Raw genomic sequence first — 20510 nt, 5'->3', positions numbered from 1 at the left:
GTTGGATTCATCAGGGCTTTTCATGAGATGGCATTATGCTGTCCAGTGGCTGGGACCTTGCAGTTCTTTCCAAGGAGGGGCCTTTCTTATCTTTATGTACATACTTATTAATAAAGACCTTTATGGCCTTTCTTATCTTTATGTACATACTTAGTAAAATCATGGCCTTTCTTATCTTCATGTACATACTTGTTAATAAAGACATTCCAAATGAGTGGTGAAAAAAAAAAAAAAAAGTCTTGGATGTGGTATAACAGGACACACACAGAATGCTCAAAAATATACCCTTTAGTGCCACTCTCTATAGCTGAGGTATGCATGCCTGCCACAGCAGAGATAAAAAGTAACAAAAGTACGGTCTTAAGTTATACAATAAAAAGTTGTTAGTTACTCTTTCATTCATGCATCTACCCACTCACTCAAGACATATGTCTGAGGGTCTATTATGTGCCAGGAACCACTCTAGGCACTAGGAATTTAGCAGTGGAAAAACCCAGAAAAAGTCCCTGCCCTTAGGAACTTACGTTCTAATGGAGTTCTGAGATGGGGGTTTTCTTTAAATTTTGATTAAAACAAAAGCATCTCAATTAAAGTGACTAATAACCCAACTTAAAATTTTATTTAAGCACAGATTTAGATACAGGATAGCAATTTCTCTTGTCTACTCTTGTTCACTGGCCGCTGGATTCAGATGTCCTCCTCCTCCTAAGAGGAGTACTGAGTTCTAGTTAAATGCCCCGCAGTTTGTGAAGGAGGTCTTGCAGGTCTCTTCAGTCATTCCTAGTTGAACTAGGAGAAGCAGCAGCATACTCCAGAGGCACAGCTTACGATCTCTTATGATGCCCTTAAGCCTTATGTGCCAGAGGTTGCACTCAGCAGAGCATGGTAGAGGCAGGCAGCTGCGTATATGTCTAAACAAGTGTGTCTGTGTACATAATAAATACGGCATATGCAGAGTAACTGGGTAAAGCCAAAACTATTATATCAATTTCCTCTGTAAATCTACAGAATTCCTTTCTTAAAAGCCTACCCTTTAATATGTCATGGAAATCTGACACACAATATAATTGTATTCTCAAGCCCTCCCCTAGATAATCACTGCAAAGTAACAAAGGAGGTTTTAGATGGAGGTGTGTGATCCAGGTGAACGAGAAAGAGGCAGAAAAAAGGTTTAAAGACTACTGAGGGACTTCCCTGGCGGTCCAGTGGTTAGGACTCCACACTTTCACTGCCGACGGTGGGCGTTCAGTCCCTGGTCAGGGAACTAAATCCCACAAGCTGCGCAGAGCGGCCGAAACAAAACAAAACAAAACAACCCAGCTCTGAACAATGAAAACAAGTATTCTCTTAAATCTTAAAATCTCAACCATCTAGACCAGGTTTCTCAATCTCGACACTATTAACATTTTGGGTTGGACAATTCTTTGTTGTAGGGGGGCTGTCTTGTGCACTGTAGGATGTTTAATAGCATCCTGGGCCTTTACCCACTAATATGCCAGTAGCCATAACCAAAAATGTCTCCATACATTGCCCAAGGTCAGAACAAAACCACCCTTGAGAGTTGAAAACCACTGATATAGGCCATTGTTTGAGCTAGGGTTCTATCATTTAACATTCGAAACCTCTATATGTATAAAATTCCTACTTAGGCAATTTTCTAACTTTCATAAAATAGGGATAATAAAATGGTTGTGAGGATTAAATGAGTTAGATGTAACAATTTTAGCACACATCTCAAAAAAATATTGCTATGATTCCCACTACTCCTTACTCTCCCTACTACTACTTAGGGCCATAATTATGATTATGTGGGCAACTATAACTAGATTCCATTACTTCAAATGACCAACAGGGATAATCCATGAAAGTGACATAGGTCTATACATTTCTTACAACTATGAATCAGGCCAAAGACCTTGCAATTTGACCTGTGGGTGTGTCTTAGTAAAATATATTGATAATGACAAAGAATTTAGTTAAATAACTTAATGAATATAATGGATAGAAAAAGAACACCTCCCCTGGGTAATACCTTAATTTTTTAATTCACTGTCTTCAATTTCTCTCATTCTATTGGGAGGTACTGTTTATCAAACTAATAATTATGTTTTAAAAAAAAAACACAGGGGCTTCCCTGGTGGCACAGTGGTTGAGAGTCTGCCTGCTGATGCAGGGAACACGGGTTCGTACCCCGGTCCGGGAAGATCCCACATGCCGCGGAGCGGCTGGGCCCGTGAGCCATGGCCGCTGAGCCTGCGCGTCCAGAGCCTGTGCTCCGCAACGGGAGAGGCCACAACAGTGAGAGGCCCGCATACCGCAAAAAACAAAACAAAACAAAAAAAACAAACCAAACTGTCTGTGGTCAAGAAGGTTTGGAAAACTTTGCAGAGAGTAGATCCTTCTTGTTTGATTTCACAGGAAACATCAGCACAGGAAACAGAAACTTAAAGGAAAAAAATCTGTTTAAGCTGGCATTAGTGAAACATATACTACCATTTCAACTTTGGACAACACTGGACCATAGACATGCCATCTGAAAATAATCAGTTTAACTCCATTTCTTCTCTTAAAATAAAAGAGCACACATTCATGTATTCATCACTAAACTTTGCTAAAACTTAGTATTTTGTCATATTTATTTATTTATTTATAAATATTTATTTATTTGGTTGCAATGGGTCTTAGTTGGGGCAGGCAGGCTCCTTACCTATGGCTCCTTAGTTGAGGCATGGATGTGGGATCTAGTTCCCTGACCAGGGATCAAACCCAGGCCCCCTGCATTGGGAGTGCGGAGTCTTAACCACTGCACCCCATGGAAGTCCTGCCATATTTACTTTAGATCTTTTATTTTTAAGAAACTAAACATTAAAGTTCAAGGGCCCAGAGTACTTTTTTATTTTTCACTCTATTGCTTGTTCTTTTTTTTTTTTTTCTAAGGTTTAGCTTAATGAACACTGAAAGCCTCCCAGAGCCTCACTTAAATTCTCCTTTCAAAGCACTACCACCTTCCAGCCTCCACAGTTAATCCCATTACCCTATACTTTTATAATAAACACTTTCTTGCTTTTCTTTGTTTTACCATCTAGATATGCATCCCCAAACACCATGAAACCACTGTTTCATTTTTGAACTTTAAATAAACAAATCACATAGTATATATTCTTTTGGGTCTGGCTTCTTCTGCTAAAGCTTTTTCTTATTAGATCCATGTGTACATAGTTATAGTTTGGGTTGACTGTCCTAGTCCAACTGTCCATGTTGACTGAACATGCAACAATTTATCCATTTTGCTGTTGATGGGCAGTTTCAAGTTTTGATCCGTTATGAATGATGACACATTTTTGTGTATGTTTCTTGGCACATAAGAAATGTGTGTTTATCAGCTGGGTATATATTGATACTTAAGAATGGAAATGCTGGTTATAGCAGGAAAAATAACTTCAGCTTTTGTAGATAATCTCACCTCTTTTCCACAGTGGCTGTTACAACTTATGTTCCCACTGGCAGTGTTTGAGAGTTCTGGTTGCTTCACATATTTGCAAACATCTGGTAAATTTAGCAATCTGGTGTTACTACATGGTTTTATATGTAGTTGATTAATTTTCTCACATTTATTGGTCATTTGGATAACCTCTTTGGTGAAGTGTTTGTGTAAGTCTCTTGTCTATTTAAAAAACGGAGTTATTTTCTTATTGATTTCTATTAGTTTTTTAAGAAAAACTTTGATATAAGTCCTTAATTGGATTTTTGTGTTGCAATTATCTTCTCCTAACATGTGGCTTGCATTTTCACTTAATAGTGTGACATCTTTTGATGAAAAATGCTAATTTTAATGCAGTCTGATTTACCAGTCTTTTCATTTGTATATGGTGACTTCTGTGTCCTAAGAAACTTGCAAATTATTGTTCTCTTTACTATCTTTTTCTTCTTGTAATTAGCTTTACTATGACTAGTTGTAAAAGCTTTCCTTTATTTTCACCCTTAAAAAAAAAAATCATGCTTGGGGTTTGTAGGAAATCATTTGATCTTACCATCTTTTACCCTCCCTGTAATTTTCCTTTCTTGGGGGTCTCTGTGCTTCAATCTGGATTCTACAGACTTGTCTTCTAGTTCATAATTCTTTTCTTCATCTGTGTCTCATATGATGTTAAATCTATCCATTGAGTTCTTAATTTTATTATAATATTCAGTTTTGGACTTTCTAGTTGGTCCTTTTTATACTTTCTCATTCTCTATTGAAATTTTCAATCTATCTTTATCACCTTGAACATAAGCATATTCATTTATCGTCTGTGCCTGATAAAGCCAGTATCTGGGTCCCAATGTAGGGCATTTGCTTGTTGTTGGTTCTCATTCATACTGTCTTTTTTCCTTGTGTGTCTAATTATTTTTAATTGGGTGCTGGACAGTTTATTTGAAAAACTGTTCATATAAATAATTTGAAGACTAGTATGATAGTCTCTAAAAAGAATTTTTGATTGCTTATTGCAGGTACCTAGGGGGCACTAACATTGAAATCACCATAATCCAAATTCAAGGATTGAGATGATTTGATGTTGAACTACAGTTCCTGTGAGAGTGGGTGAATTTCTTTTTCTTTCGTTCTTTCTTTTTTTATATTTTTTGGCCACGTTGGGTCTTTGTTGCTGCGTGAGGGCTTTCCCTAGTTGCGGCGAGCGGGAGCTACTCTACATTGCAGTGCGTGGGCTTCTGATTGTGGTGGCTTCTCTTGTTGTGGACCATAGGCTCTAGGCACACGGACTTCAGTAGTTGTGGTTCGTGGGCTCATTAGTTGTGGCGCACAGGCTCTAGAGCGCAGGCTTAGTAGTTGTGGTGCACAGGTTTAGCTGCTCCGTGGCATGTGGGATCCTCCTAGACCAGGGATCGAACTCGTGTGCCCTGCATTTGCAGGCAGATTCTTAACCACTGCACCACCAGGGAAGTCCCGAGAGTGGGTGAATTTCTGATTCACCCTTGTTCCAAACATTCAGTCCTTTGGGATCCCAACCAAAAGTATAGGAGGATTTACTAGAGCCTCTTCTGCTACTCCTTTTGGTGGGCCTTCATCCAACTTTTGTGCCCGTAACCCAATGAAAGTCTGTGAAAAAGAAGTTGTTCAAGACTTTTTTTTTTTTTGGCAGTACGTGGGCCTCTCACTGTTGTGGCCTCTCCCGTCGCGGAGCACAGGCTCCAGACGTGCAGGCTCAGCGGCCATGGCTCACGGGCCCAGCCGCTCCGCGGCATGTGGGATCCTCCTGGACCGGGGCACGAACCCGCGATCCCTGCATCGACAGGCGGACACTCAACCACTGCGCCACCAGGGAAGCCCCTGTTCAAGACTTTTAATTGCCTCTTCTAGGGGTAAGTTTTACCAAATGTCTCACTTTTCTTCTGATTTCTACCTTTTCTAGGATCTTAGAAATTCTTTACTGTCTTTTAGCTCTCTGATACATTGAAGATTTTTTAAAATATTGTGACCAGCTTTTCTAATTGTTATCCATGGAAAGGTGCTCTGAGTCACCTAACCAGCCAATACCAGAAGCCACAACAGTTTATCTTAATCCTACTTCCTTCTTTCTCTTACCTTGAATTTGGTGTTTATTTCCAATTTGTATAATTGTATTATATATATTTAATAAATAATAATTTTATTTTGCATATTAAAAACTTTATTAGATGGTGTCATACTATTAATTCGGTAATAACGTTTTTCAGGTTGATCTATGCTGATACACTTAGCATTACATCATTAATTTTTTAAAAATTTATTTATTTTCGGCTGCATTGGGTCTTCGTGGCTGCGCAGGCTTTCTCTAGTTGTGGCGAGCAGGGGCTACTCTTCATTGCGGTGCGTGGACTTCTCATTGAGGTGGCTTCTCTTGTTGCGGAGCCTGGGCTCTAGGAGTGTGGGCTTCAGTAGTTGTGGCTCGAGGGCTCTAGAGTGCAGGTTCAGTAGTTGTGGCACATGGGCTTAGTTGCTCTGCGGCATGTGGGATCTTCCCGGACCAGGGATCAAACTCGTGTCCCCTGAGTTGGCAGGCGGATTCTTAACCAGTGCGCCACCAGGGAAGCCCCTACAACATTAATTTTCATTTTTCTTTTTTTGGCTGCTCCATGTGGCTTGCAGGATCTTAGTTCCCTGAGCAGGAACTGAACCTGGGCCACAGCAGTGAAAGTGCCAAGTCCTAAGCACTGGACCGCCAGGGAATTCCTACATCATTAATTTTAACTACTTTGTGTATGTATTACTATTCAAATCCACTGACCAAATAAATTGTGGTATATTCTTATTGTCTTCTTTAGGCTTTTTACAGTTGTTTCCTATTGTTCACTATTAAAATCAAAACATAAATAAACATTCTAATATATGATTCCTAGTGCACAACTGGGAATTTCTCTGGGGTATATACCAAGAAGTGAAATTACTGGGGTATAGTATATGAACATCTTCACTATTGTTGTCCAATTACTCTCCAAAGTGATTATATTCTCTTTCTCGACACTTCAAAATGGTTTCTTTTTTCTCACTCTCATGGATGTGACTTGCATAGAACTGTATTTTATCTTGTCATTTCCCTAATAATGAATAACACTGAGTATCTTTTCTTAAGTTTATGAGCCAATGGATTTTCATTTCTATGAACTGTCCATTTTTTAATTGGGCTGCTTTTTTTTCTTACTGATTTGCTTTTTTTCCCTCCTCAATTCTGGATTCTAATATTTTGGTAGCTATATGTATTCCAAATAGATTCTCCCAGGCTGTGGCTTTATCTTTTTTATTTACAGCATCATTTGCTGCACCAAGGGTTATAAATTTTAACAAACTTGCTATTTTTCTCCTTTATAGATTATTCATTTTGATTCTTGCTGAAGAAATTTTTCCCCACTCTAAGTTCATAAAGATAGCCTCCTTATTTTTCTCCTAAAAGATTAGCTTTTCATTATTCTTATGGTTGTTTGATTTTTGTATTTGGTTCGTATTAGAAATCTATGACTATTCCCACCGCCACCCGTAAGTAAAATAAATCACCCTTAAATAAAATAAAATAAATCTCAAAAGTAAGTTAGCTATGGTGTTACAAGTTAGGACAGTGGTCACCTTTAAGGAAGAAAGAAAGGTATAATTACACTTACTGACCAGGGTGGTAGGTGTGTTCACTTTGCTGATATACAATGAGCTATAACCTAATGATTTGTACATTCTTCTGTGTACATGTTGTAGTGGTGTGCTAAAGCTGGTTCACTCTAGTTCATGAGGGCCAACTGTTAAACAGGAATTTGTGAGTCAAGTGTCAAACTGTTGGCAGCTTAAAATTAACCATTAAGAGAGTACTTACATCATTAATTTAACAAAAACTACAAATGAGCAATTTTTCTTTTCCCAAACTGCATGTATTTCTGTTATACTGCAATAAAAAAAGTTTAAGAACATATATATCCTTTGGTATATGATATAACTTTGGGGGAACTTATGCTAAAGAAGTAAAAGCTCCAGCATGTAAGAATAAATACACTTAGCTGTTTATTGCAGTGCTGCTTCCGGTTACAGAAAAACCTCCAAAACAAAAAACTAGAAACAACATGGGGTGGGGGCGGGGGGCAGGGGCAGAAGAGAGGAAAATGAATGGAAAAATTTTATGTGTGTGTGTGTGTGTGTGTGAGGGTGTGTGTGTGTAATGCGAAATATGCAACTACTAAAAAGGTATGAGTAAAATCTATCTGTAATGACCTAGCGGGATGCCCAAAACATACTAAGTGGAAAAAAAAGCAAAATGCAAAACCATGATATAATTCAATTAAAGAGAAAATTTTAAATATCCTCTTTATACATATGTATACATTTTTATATGATTTTATGAATATAAAGAAAATTGTGGAAGGGTACAACCAAATCGTTCACGTTGATCGCCTTGGAAAGAAAGGAAGCTTAACTGGCTGGGGCTACAAGTGAGGAGTATTACCTTTCTCTGTGTTTATCCCTATTTTGTTTGACTTATTCCAATAGGTGGTTGTTTTGTAATCTAAAAAAATCCAATAGTTTAAAAAATCTAATTATAAGAGGGTATATCATAACAAAAGTCCCATAAATGGTTGGCTTATCTGTGAATTCTTCCCATTCCAAAATAACTTGTATTATGCCCAGGCCTTTTCAAGGGTTATTTTCAGCAAGAGTATTCTCCTTTTAAAAAAAATTAACAACCCTTCATTGCTTGTAGCATTAAATTCAAAAATTGGTGAAGAGCACAAAAGTATGAACCAGAAGATCTGGGATCTAGTCCTAGTTCTAATTTCTGACTACATGATGTCATGGCTGTCACAATGAAAATGAGAGGCATGAGCTGAAGAATCAGTTTGCTTTCAGATAACTGTGTATGTTAGAAGGCAATATGGCAAGTGATGGAGTTAAATAATCCTAGATTTGAGCTCTAGCACTGCCACTTACTAGGTATGTGACCTTGGGCAAGTTATTTACCCTTTTTTAAGCCTCAGTTTCTTATTCAATAAAGTGGGGCTAATAACACTGACCTTTCAGGGTTATAAAAACTGTTAAAATGACAAATGTAAACCACCTACCCATAGTGCAACCTAGTAGGCGCTAAATAGATGGTTTCTGCTATTATAATCATCCTCATTCTATATCTAGCACTTTAAGATCTTCACAATCTTTTCCACCACCAATTTAGTTTTGAATCATTTAGGGCTTACGACACGCAAGTACTGAGCTAGGACGTTCACATATGCAATCTCATTTATTTTAATTAATTTTATCAATATAATAACCTTAAGTTGTATGAATTAATCTTATTTTATGGATTAAAAAATGAGGCTTAAAGAAGTTATGTAACTATTCTGAGGTTATAAAGTCAGCAGATGGCAGAGTTGGAATTCAAATTTAAATTTTAAACTTAAAATTTTAAGCCTAGAACTATGATACTCCAAAGTCAGTGGTTGGAATCATTATGCCATGCTTGTTGCCTTAGACTTGAGCCTGCATGGAATACGTTCTTCCTTCTCTATACTTGTACCCACCCCCCACCCCCTTCCGTCCAGGCTGAACTCAAACTCTACTTGCTTCAGAAAAGTTTGTCATTCTCCCACAAATATAGTGATTTCTTTTTCCTTCAACTTGATTTTTCAGGCTAAACCACCCCTTCAGACATCAACACACTGTAATATCACAATATACCTTATAAGTGATTTTTTTCATGCTAATGTTATTTTTTCCAATATGGATTTTTAGTACCTTAAAGACAGAAAATGTACCTTTTCCAAGTCCCAACAGACTTACCTACCTTTGACACAGGTACTCAAAAATACTTGTATAAAATGATGGAATTTTGAATTTTCATAGTGAGGCACAATGATAATAAGTTGTGATACTTAAGAAAAAACTCAAATGTTAAAGGACACACATTTCTGATACAAGTACCTTGGTAACAGTAACAGGCAGAGAAAACACAGATGGCACATGGCAGTTTTATGACTGCAGAATAGAGGACAGTGAACACTAACCAGAAGCTCTTTGGTCTCCCATTCTTTCTTGCCCTAGATTTGACAGGCTGTGGACAATGTAAAGAGAAAGAAATCTAATAGTTTCTAAGATAGTATCATCAGTTTGAAACCTTTATGACCACAACTACCCTATCACTTTTACCAAGGCTAGACTTAGAATCAACATGTTTTTCAATTTTCAATCTAAATGTAAATGTAAGCATTTGCTTTATTTCTATAAGGTGACACCCCAGGAAAAACTGGTTGCCCATGACAAAAATTTCACAGTAGAAATTTAAACCTTACTTGATCTTCCTCACATTGCATGGGACCATATCATGCCTATTTCAGTCTCATCTCCATATTCCCTCCAGACGTGAGTAGATATTTTTAAAAAGCAAGATTATTTTTATACAATGAGGATATTACATAAAGTACTAAAAATATATTCTCCCCTTTACTCTGCCCCATTAACACTCTGGGAAGAATGTGTAGTGAGGGGAGAATATACCTCTTGGAGATTTCTGGTTTTACTCCTTCCTCTCTTCTTACCGTTACTAGACATCGACACATGTTTGCGTAAGCCACAGAGAAACTGGGTTCGTCAATAGCCTTCTCAAAGACCAGGTCAATGACTCCTTTCAGCCGCTCCTCTGTGTCAACAGTAAGTCCTGACACTTGCTTCATCAGTTGATTGAACATCTGTGGTGTCAATTTATTTAAGATACTTCGAACTTTTCTAAAAAGTTCCTAGAAGGACCACAAAAAAGAAAAGAATATTATATTAACGGTGACAATATGATGCTTTCTATAAGGATTAATATTTTGTTTATAATTTATAAGTGTGATTTCCTAAATTATTAACAAAGATTGTGAACTAGTCATAGAAATAATTAAATCCATCTATTTTAACATGTAGTAAAAATTTACACCACCTCTTTTTCACTACAGATGAGAATTCAAGGAACTAGGTATGTTTTCCACTTCACTGGTGGGACTATAATTTGGTACATTTCCAAGGGCAATTTGGCAATGCATACTGAAACTCTTAAAACTGTGAAGTGCCTTTTAAACCAGCAATTATACTTTCAGAAATTTATTCATATTTAAGGATAGGTTAAAAAAAGGTTTTAGACATCATAACTTCCATCAATAACCCTTTACAGCAAATAACTTAAATGTCTTAAAATAGGAATTTGTCTACATTATGGTATAATACAAATCATGGTATAAAATAGTAGGCAGAAGTCTTTTAAAATGATGTTATAGAAACCCTCATCAAGTCAGAAACAGAAGTGAACTTCCTTAACTAGAAAAAGCCTATGGACAACCCTACTTAATGGTGAAAGAATGAATGCTTTCCCCCTAAGATTGGGAACAAGGCAAAAATGTCTGTTCCCACCATTCCTATTCAAAATCTTACTGGAGGTCCTATTCAGTGGAATAATGCAAAGAAAAAGAACTACAGCCTATACAGATCGTAAAGGAAGAGATAAAACTCCCTATTCACAAATGATATGATTGTCTCCACAGAAAATCATAAGGAATCTATAAAAAGAGACACTAGAATTAATAAGTGAGTCTAGTAGGTTTGTAGAACACAAGTCAATACATAAAACTCAATTTTATTTTTATGTATTAGCAACAAACAACTAGAAATTACATTTTTTAAAAGTACAATCTATAACAGCACCAAAACCATGAAATACTTAGATAAGAATTATCAAAATATTCATAGGAGTTGTGCGATGAAACGTACAAGTCACTGATGAAAGAAATCAAGGAGAACCAAAATAAACAGAGATCTATATCATGTTCATGCATTGTAAGACTCATTATTGTTAAGTTGCCAGTTTTCTCCGAAGAGACCTACAGATTTAACACAACTGAAATAAAAATCCCAGTAGGGTTTTTTTTGGGGGGGGGGGGGCAGGGGAGTAGAAATCAAGCAGCTGATTCTACAATTTAAATGGAAAAACAAAAAACTAGAGTAGCTTAACAATTTTGAAAAATAACAAAATGTGGAAGACTCCTACAACCTAATTTCAACATTTACTATATACATGAAGCTACTATGCATAGACAGTGTGATACTGGCCAGAGGACAGACACAACAGATCACTGGAACAGAATGAAAAGCCTAGAAACAGATTCATACATATGTGATGAATTGATTTTCAACAAAGGTACAAAGGAAATTCAACGGAGAAAGGGTAGTCTTTTCAACAAATGGTGCTGGAACAACTGAATATCCATAAGCGAAAAAAAAAAAAAAAAAAAAGAATCTTGATTCACACCTTGCATATAACACAAAAATTAACTAAAACTGGATCACAGACCAAAATGTGAAACCCAAAACTAAAAACTTCTAGAACAGAACACAGGACAAAGCTTTCTATTCTTGTATGCAAAGATTTTTTAGGTAAGACAGCAAAAGCACAATGTATGAATGAAAACACCGATAAATTGAGCATCATCGAAGTTAAAAACTTCTACTTGGCAAAAGACACTATTAAGAGAATGAAAAGACAAACCACAGACTGGGAGAAAATTTTTGCAAAATACACATTTGATAAAGGCTTTATATCCAGAGTAAAAAAAAAAATTCTCAAAACTCAATGATAAGACAGCACCAACCAATGAAACAGGCCAAAAGATATAAACAAAATTTTACCAAAGAAGATACACAAATGGAAAAGCAGCACATGAAAAGATGTGCTTATTCAACATATTTGTCATTTGAGAAATGCAAATTAAAACTACAATGAGATATTATCACACATCCATTAGAATGGTTAAAATTTACAGAGCAGAAAATAGTAAGTGCTGGTGAAGACTGAATTACTGAAACTCTCATGCCTTGCCGGTAACATCCTGGAAAAGAGTTTGGTATTTTCTAATAAACTTAAACCTACGTTCAGCATACAACTCACTGATCCCATAGCTAGGAATCTACCCCAAAGAAACAAAAACATATGTTCACACAAATCCTATATGTGAATGTTCATAGCAATTTTATTCATCACTGTTAAAACCTGGAAACTGTTTAACCTGTGAATGGATCCAGTAATAAAAAAGAATAACTTAATAATACACGTAATATTATGAGTGAATATCAAATGTATATGCTGAGTAAAAGAAGCTTTATTCAGAATGATTCCACTTAAACTTTTCTTTTTTTTTTGCGGTACGTGGGCCTCTCACTGTTGTGGCCTCCCCCATTGCGGAGCACAGGCTCTGGACACGCAGCTCAGCGGCCAGGGCTCACGGGTCCAGCTGCTCCGCGGCATGTGGGATCTTCCCAGACCGGCGCACGAACTCGTGTCCCCTGCATCGGCAGGCGGACTCTCAACCACTGCGCCACCAGAATGATTCCATTTAAATGACATTATGGAAAAGGCAACATTATAGGGACAAACACATGGTTGACTGCCAGAGGTGGGCATGGGCGGGAGAGGATGAATACAAAGCAGTACATGAAAATTTCAGGGGACTGATGGAAATGTTCTGTATCTTGATTGTGGTGGTAGTTATATGACTGTGTGTGTGTGTCAACAATTATAAAACTATACACAAAAAAGTAAATTTTACTAAATGTAAATGACACCTCAGTAAAAATATGAAGTTGTAAAAATCTATGAAATCATGATATAATAACCTGAAAGGCCTATAAAATGTTTTGTTTGATCCCTATATAATTTATATCTGAATATAAGGATTTTTAGAATATGTACCCCTATGTCAACAGTTTTCTCTAGGCAGAAGATAGTAAACACATTAAAAAAAATTATACTATCAACTTTTTAAGCAATGAGTCAGTATCACTTTTATAAAGAAAAAAAATTTTTTCAAGTTTATTAGAGACGGGGGAGTCATTGCACTTCTCTAAATTGCCTGTATCAACTGAGACAGTATCATTTAGGTCTAAAACTTTAATCTGTGCTTTACATAAAAACAAAATAAAATAAAAACAAAACCCAGCCTTCAGATCTTCAAATATATCAGAAGATAATTTAAGCTTATAAAAACAGGATAATAAAAAGGTCGTTTATTGAAGTAACGTACAGCAAGTGACTACAGTTCATAATACTCTGTTGCGGGACTTCCTTGGTGACAAAGTGCCTAAGAATCCCCTGCCAATGCAGGGACATGGGGTCGATCCCTGGTCCGGGAAGATCCCACATGCCACGAAGCAACTACGCCTGTGTGCCACAACTACTGAGCCCACGTGCCACAACTACTGAAGCCTGCAGCCTAGAGCCCATGCTCTGCAACAAGAGAAGCCACCGCAGTGAGAAGCCTGTGCACCGCAATGAAGAGCAGCCACCGTATGCTGCAACCAGAGAAAGCTCTCACACAGCAGTGAAGACCCATCACAGCCAAAAATAAATAAATAAATAACTTTATTAAAAAAAAAATATACTGTGTTGCAAATATCCTATGACATGGCTTATATGTGGAATCTAAAAAAAAAAAGGGTACAAATGAACTTATTTACAAAACAGAAATAGAGTCACAGATGTAGAAAACAAATTTATGGTTATCAGGGGATAAGCGGGGGAGGGAGGGATAAATTGGGAGATTGGGATTAACATATACACAGTATTATATATAAAACAGATAACTAATAAGGAACTACTGTACAGCACAGGGAACTCTACTTAATACTTTGTAATGACCTATATGGAAAAAGAATCTAAAAAAGAGTGGAAATACATATAACCGATTCACTTTGCTGTACACTTGAAACTAACACAACATTGTAAATCACCTATACTCCAATAAAAATTAAAAAAACAAGAAAAAAACAATACTGTGTTGCATATTTGAAAAGTTCTTATCACAAGAAAAAAAATTTTGTAATTCTGCATGTTAATTAGACTAATTGTGGTGATCATTTTGCAATATTTATACAAATACTGAATCATTATGTTGTACACCTGAAACTAATGTAATGTTCTATGTCAATTTATACCTCAATTTAAAAAAAGAAGGAGGGCTTCCCTGGTGGCGCAGTGGTTGAGAGTCCGCCTGCCGATGCAGGGGACACGGGTTCGTGCCCCGGTCTGGGAAGATTCCACATGCGGCGGAGGGGCTGGGCCCGTGAGCCATGGCCGCTGAGCCTGTGTGTCCGGAGCCTGTGCTCCGCAACGGGAGAGGCCACAACGGTGAGAGGCCCGCGTACCGCAAAAAAAAAAAAAAAAAAAAGAAGAAGAAGGGAATCTCCAGCATCAAAAACAACAAAAAATTGACTGAAAATCATTTATTCATTATAACTGAATATCTATCTGATGCTCCCAAAATTCTGTATTAAGTACAAATGAAGCATAAGGCACAGTAATCAAAACCATTAAAATTTAGCTGCAAAGACAAGAAAGTTACAAGAGAAATGATAGAGCAAAGCACGAAATTGATTAGAAGCCAGAGAAGTGAGTCATTTAGGTACAAGAGAGGTCAGAGGCAATGGGTTAGTCAGGAAATACCTTTAGAAGGAAATGAGAATAGGGCCAGATTATGAAGCGCAGAAAAAGCTGGCTAAATGGAAAAAAGGGGGAGAAGACATTTTAGGAGGGGGAAAATATTTTAGGAAGGAATTGTTATTGAGGCTCTTCTATTTCAGGAATAGAAAACAACAAGGAAACATCAGAGGACTAGGGACTTCCCTGGTGGTGCAGTGATTAAGACTCTGTGCTCCTAATGCAGGGGCCCCAGGTTCGATCCCTGGTCAGGGAACTAGATCCCACATGCATGCTGCAACTAAGAGTTTGCATGCCACAACTAAGGAGCCTGACTGCCACAACTAAGACCCAGCGCAACCAAATAAATAATAAGTAAATAAATATTAAAAAAAACAAAACAGATCAGAGGACTAGTGTGCACTAGTTGGGAGAGAAAATGATAGGACTTAAATGATAGATTAAAAGCTAGAGTGAAGAGATAAAAATCAGCCTCTCAGGTAGATGAGTCAGGCAGCAGCAGTGGGAATACTGTATCAAGAGAAGAAAGATGAAGCAGGGAACCCCAGCAGTGGAACCACAACAGCAGTGTATGTATGTGGAAGTAGTCTAGACACGTCATTAGCAATGATTTTCTAGAAATGTTTCAAGGAAAAGATTAAATCTTACGATACAGGAAAAATAAGGTCATTGGTGGTCATTCATAATGTTGTTACATATACAGTGGTAGGAACGAAAGTCAGGGTGAATGAGTTTTCTGGAAGTGGAGGCAACAATAAAACTGTTGTTTTGACAAAAGGGAAGAAATAGAATAACAGGTAGCAGGAGCAACAGGTCAACATGGGGTATACCTGTGCAGAGGAGAAGAATAAAAACACAAAAAAGAGAGGGAATGAAGCAAAGATGTTCTGTATGAAGAAGAAAAAGTGTCAAGAAAAAGGAGGTTGCACTGGCCCTGAAAAAGAAGTCTATTAATCCTGCACTGTATTTGCTTTATCTATTCACTAAAGAAAACTTAGCTAATTAATGACATCTCGAAGTCAGTATAATTATTCTTCTGTTTCTGAAATTAATAATGGAGAGAACTTGGTCAGAATAGCCATCACTAAAAAGTCTACAAATAACAAATGCTAGAGCGGGTGTGGAGAAAAGGGAACCCTCCTACACTGTTGTGGGAATGTAAACTGGTGCAGCCACTATGGAAAACAGTATGGATGTTCCTTAAAAAACTAAAAATAGAATAGCCTTATGATCCAGCAATTCCACTCCTGGGCATATATCTAGATAAAACTATAATTGGAAAAGATACATGCACCCCCAATGTTCATAGCAGCATTATTTACAATAGCCAAGATATGGAAACAACCTAAATGTCCATCGACAGATGAATGGATAAAGAAGATGTGAGATATATATATATATATATATATATAATGGAATACTACTCAGCCATAAAAAAGAATGAAATAATGCCATTTGCAGCAACATGGATGGACCTAGAGATTATCATACTAAGTGAAGTAAGTCAGAAAGACAAATACCATATGATATCACTTATATAATGTAAAATCTAAAATATGACACAAATGCACTTATCTACAAAACAGGAACAGACTCACAGACATAGAAAACGAATTTATGGTTACAAAAGAGGAAAGGGGGTGGGGGAGGGATAAATTAGAGTTTGGAATTAGCAGATATACACTACTACATATAAAATAGATAAACCACAAGGTCCTACTGTATAGCACAGGTAACTATATTCAATATCCTATAATAAACCATAATGGGAAAGAATATGAAAAAGAATATATGTATGATACACACACACACACACACACACACGCACACACACATATATCTGAGTCATTCTGCTATATACTAGAAACCAACACAACATTGTAAATCAACTATACTTCAATAAAAAATTTAAAAAAAATCATGGGGAGAATTCTGTTACAGAGTAAAGAGGCAGATTACAAGTCACAACAAACGGACTATTCAGTAACTACAACACTGTGAGTGACAATCTCTTAAAGCTTCAGTGTCTTCTAGGAAGAAGAAAAAAGAGACAATATCTATTCCTTCCTTCATAGGTGTTGTAAGAATCTAATGAAATACGGCACGAATACAAGTGCCTTAAATACTAAAACAAGGTATTTTCATCTTCAATGATAAAGATTTAGCAGGAATTTTAACTATCTTTGCAAACCTTTTAGGTCCCTATTCATTAAGTAATTCTCAGAGGGACTGGAGGGAGGGATGTAGGAGATGCTTTAAAAAAAAAAAAAAGTTGAGATACATTGAGAAGAAATGGAGGAAAGATTAGGTACTTGATTTTAGTGAATCTGGAGAAGGATGTACGTAGGGACAAATGTCTGGGGCAATTACTAGAAAGATGAACAAAGGCAAGCAGCCAATTAAGGTTGGACAACATGGCTTTGTGTTGGATCAGTTCATCTTGGTCCTGACTTTGTATGAACAACTTTGCTGGTTAGCATACTGTTTAACAAGTATTTATTGAGTATCTACTATGTATGGGGCTCTGTGTGTGCTCAGTCAAAATCAGGATTTGTAAGGCACATCTCTTTCCCAGGAACATTATCACACTAAGTACGTAACTGGGCTCCAGGAACCTGCCAAGTGCTTTATACTGCTTCATTTAATCTTCACAATGCCCTATGAGATACATTATATTAGCATCTTAATTAGTATCAAATTAGTATCCTTAATTAGTATCAAAAACATCCAAAGAATATAATAGAGGTAACCCAGGGATAGGAACTGGCATTGTGCGTACAAGCAAAAGATGAATAGAGACTTTGTATAATTTGACACACAAAAATAATTTTGTGTGGATTAAAGGAATTCATTCAATTTACCCTAAGGAGTTCTGAGGGCAGGATATGTACAGAAAGATGCAAAGACTTCAATTTTATTACAAAAGACTATGAAGAAGATGGGTTTCTAAATTCTAACTTATTAGAAATGAAACATAAAGTAATGTACTAACTAGACTAGCACAGGGTAATGACTGAGAATCTAAAAGCACATTTTTAAGAAAAGCAAACATTGATCTAAACCTGAACGACAGAATTCTATGATATATGAGCCCTCTGAATACAGTGTCTGTTTTGAAAGCACAAGAATGCAATTTCAAGAGAAAACAGTAGGTGGCTGGCATCTATGACAGCGTTTAGAAGAATGCTTGTAATATGAAAAAAATCAGAAAAAATCTTAAACTAAAATCTCTACATATAATAACAGGGCAAAAAGACAAATTAAAACAATATCATTGTAATTCCAAAACAGTGTTAGAGTGTGCTTCTGTTCTCACCTGGGTTTTAATGTTTTCAGGATCCTCAGCTTGGCTGTCTCGTTTTTGGCTGGGCTTCCAGGCGTTCTCCGCCTTTTTCAGGTGCACGTCTTCTTTTACAGAGACTGTGATGATCTTTCTGGGTTCTCTTCGCTGTCCAGGTTGAGATCTCCGTGGTCCAACATTCAACAACTAGAACAAGAATATTTTTTATAATATCGACACAGAGTACTTACAATTTACTGTCTCTGCTGTGCTGCTCAAGTCAGGACTGATGAACACACCAAACACTTCTGGATGCAAAGATGGGTACTAGGCATTCAATTTAGATGTGATCTTTTTTTTGGAGGGGGATGTCTTAGAAGGCCATCACTGTAATTTACAATTACACCACTACAATTTTTGACCATGAAATCCTAAATGAGATAACTAAAGTGATGGAAAATTATGTTTGATAAAGCTGTTATTTCTAACAAAAAAGATTACCCTTAACTGAAGCATCTTTTTTTTTTTAAATAGTTATGTGACTTGAGACTGGTCACTTGAACAATTACAAAAATTCACAGGCAGAAATCATCACAGTTACAAATCTGCTTCAAAAACTGGGCCTCTAAACTTCATGTGAAATGCAAATACACCCTTACCATGAAAACTATCTATAGCATAGACACGCAGCCTGACTGTAGATCTAAATGGATCCCTCAAAGTTTGCTGGGTCAGAAATACTAACACAAGTCTTCCTTCTATTATTAATGAAATCCAACTAAATTGCTCTCTGAAAAAAATGTCTTCCTTTCTTTGTCAGCTCTTTGTTCCTTCTAGAGTCCCACTATACTCATTCTGTTAAAACCAATATATGCTAGCATGTCACACTGGTCATCAAATTAAAAATTGTTACTGTAAGAGCAATGGTAAGTTAAAAGTTGTATTCTGTGTATTAAAATATTCATAATTGTTGCTACTCTAAATGCTTGGAAATACTTTTTCACGATTAAATATTTGGGTTGATAATAAGTTCTGCTCCTCCCAGATCTGTAGCATATTGACAGCCTTTACTTTTTCTAACATGTCATTCTCTAAACGATGAGTAAATATTGCAATTAGGTTTCAAGAGGAAAGAAAAAAAAAAAAAAACTTCACACAAGATATATAGACCAGAGTCATATCTCACTTAATGTCCCAACACTACCCTTTAAGTAGAAATTTAAAGGTCATACTTTATATATAAAGACACATTCTAAGAGACATGGTCTGAGGCCTTTGATAAGCTTCAAAGCCTTTACACATGACTTACCTCAGAATTAATTATTCTCTTACCCTTTACCATCTGCCCTAATTAGAAACAGCAGTATCAAGGATGTATCAGGATCAAAACTTAGAATTTCTGGACAATACACAGCAATCTTGTCAAATACATCCAGCTAAAGACTTGGTACTGATGATATGATCTTAAGACTATTTCATAAACCTGAAAAAGCTGAGGTCAAATAAACCCAGAGGTACCACGCATGGCGTAACTGAGAGAGAAGTAAAGAGGATCACCATACTAGAAAAGTACCAACAGGGAACAGCTGCTAAACCAGACAGTACTGAAACCTCGATATGGCAGCTCAGGCAAAAGAATTCTGTTAAGAAAAGGTTGTAAACCATGTATTGTCTGGTTCTTATAACTCAGGATATATTCTAGTGTTAATTCATGTGGGTTACTATCTTTTTCAATGTTTGGATAAAATTCAAAGATCACAAGACATTTAACTTAATCAATGCATCTGCACATAAATATCTGTCAAGAACAAAGATTGGTGGGTGTAATGAAAGGTAATTATGTCAAAATCATGTAAGAGCCATAGTATAATCTGTGGATATAATTTTAATCATGTTTGAATAAAGTTAGAAAACGTCCACTTCCAAAAAAATACTGCAAACACCAATGAATGTCTGAGATTTCTAAAAAGTAAATATGATTTACGCTACAACTCTTTACCTGCCCCAAGACAGGTAATGTGAGTAATATGAGTGAATTTCAAACGAGCAGCTCAGAGATGTGAGAAATATTACTAAATAGATAACAACAGTGTTTCAAAGGAAAAAAAGTTTTGAAAAGATAATATGTTACTCTAGGATTAAAAAACTGAAATTATAATCCATGTGCAACCTTCCAAGACAAATTTAACTTTATCTGTATCTCTGGATAAAACTAAGATAGATACTGTTCACAAATATTTACCTAAGTATACTGAGTCCTC

At 36.6% G+C, this 20510-nt stretch overlaps 1 protein-coding gene across 1 annotated transcript in view; it reads right to left on the bottom strand.

Moving 5' to 3' along the window:
- The window catches only part of EIF4G3 (eukaryotic translation initiation factor 4 gamma 3), a 370424-nt gene that overhangs the window by 60064 nt on the left and 289850 nt on the right, over positions 1-20510 (bottom strand). The window contains exons 17-18 of the mRNA XM_082833610.1: positions 18286-18456; positions 10045-10242 (exon numbers count right to left, since the gene is read on the bottom strand). Of these exons, the coding sequence (XP_082689736.1) occupies positions 10045-10242; positions 18286-18456 (369 nt within the window). The remainder of the gene's footprint in view (positions 1-10044; positions 10243-18285; positions 18457-20510) is intronic.

The sequence above is a fragment of the Leucopleurus acutus genome (genome assembly GCF_964270905.1).
Source record: "Leucopleurus acutus genome assembly, chromosome: 2".
NCBI classification, from domain to species: domain Eukaryota; kingdom Metazoa; phylum Chordata; class Mammalia; order Artiodactyla; family Delphinidae; genus Leucopleurus; species Leucopleurus acutus.
The sequence above is the reverse complement of the archived record's forward strand: the minus strand, read 5'-3'. Positions and strand labels throughout refer to the sequence as shown.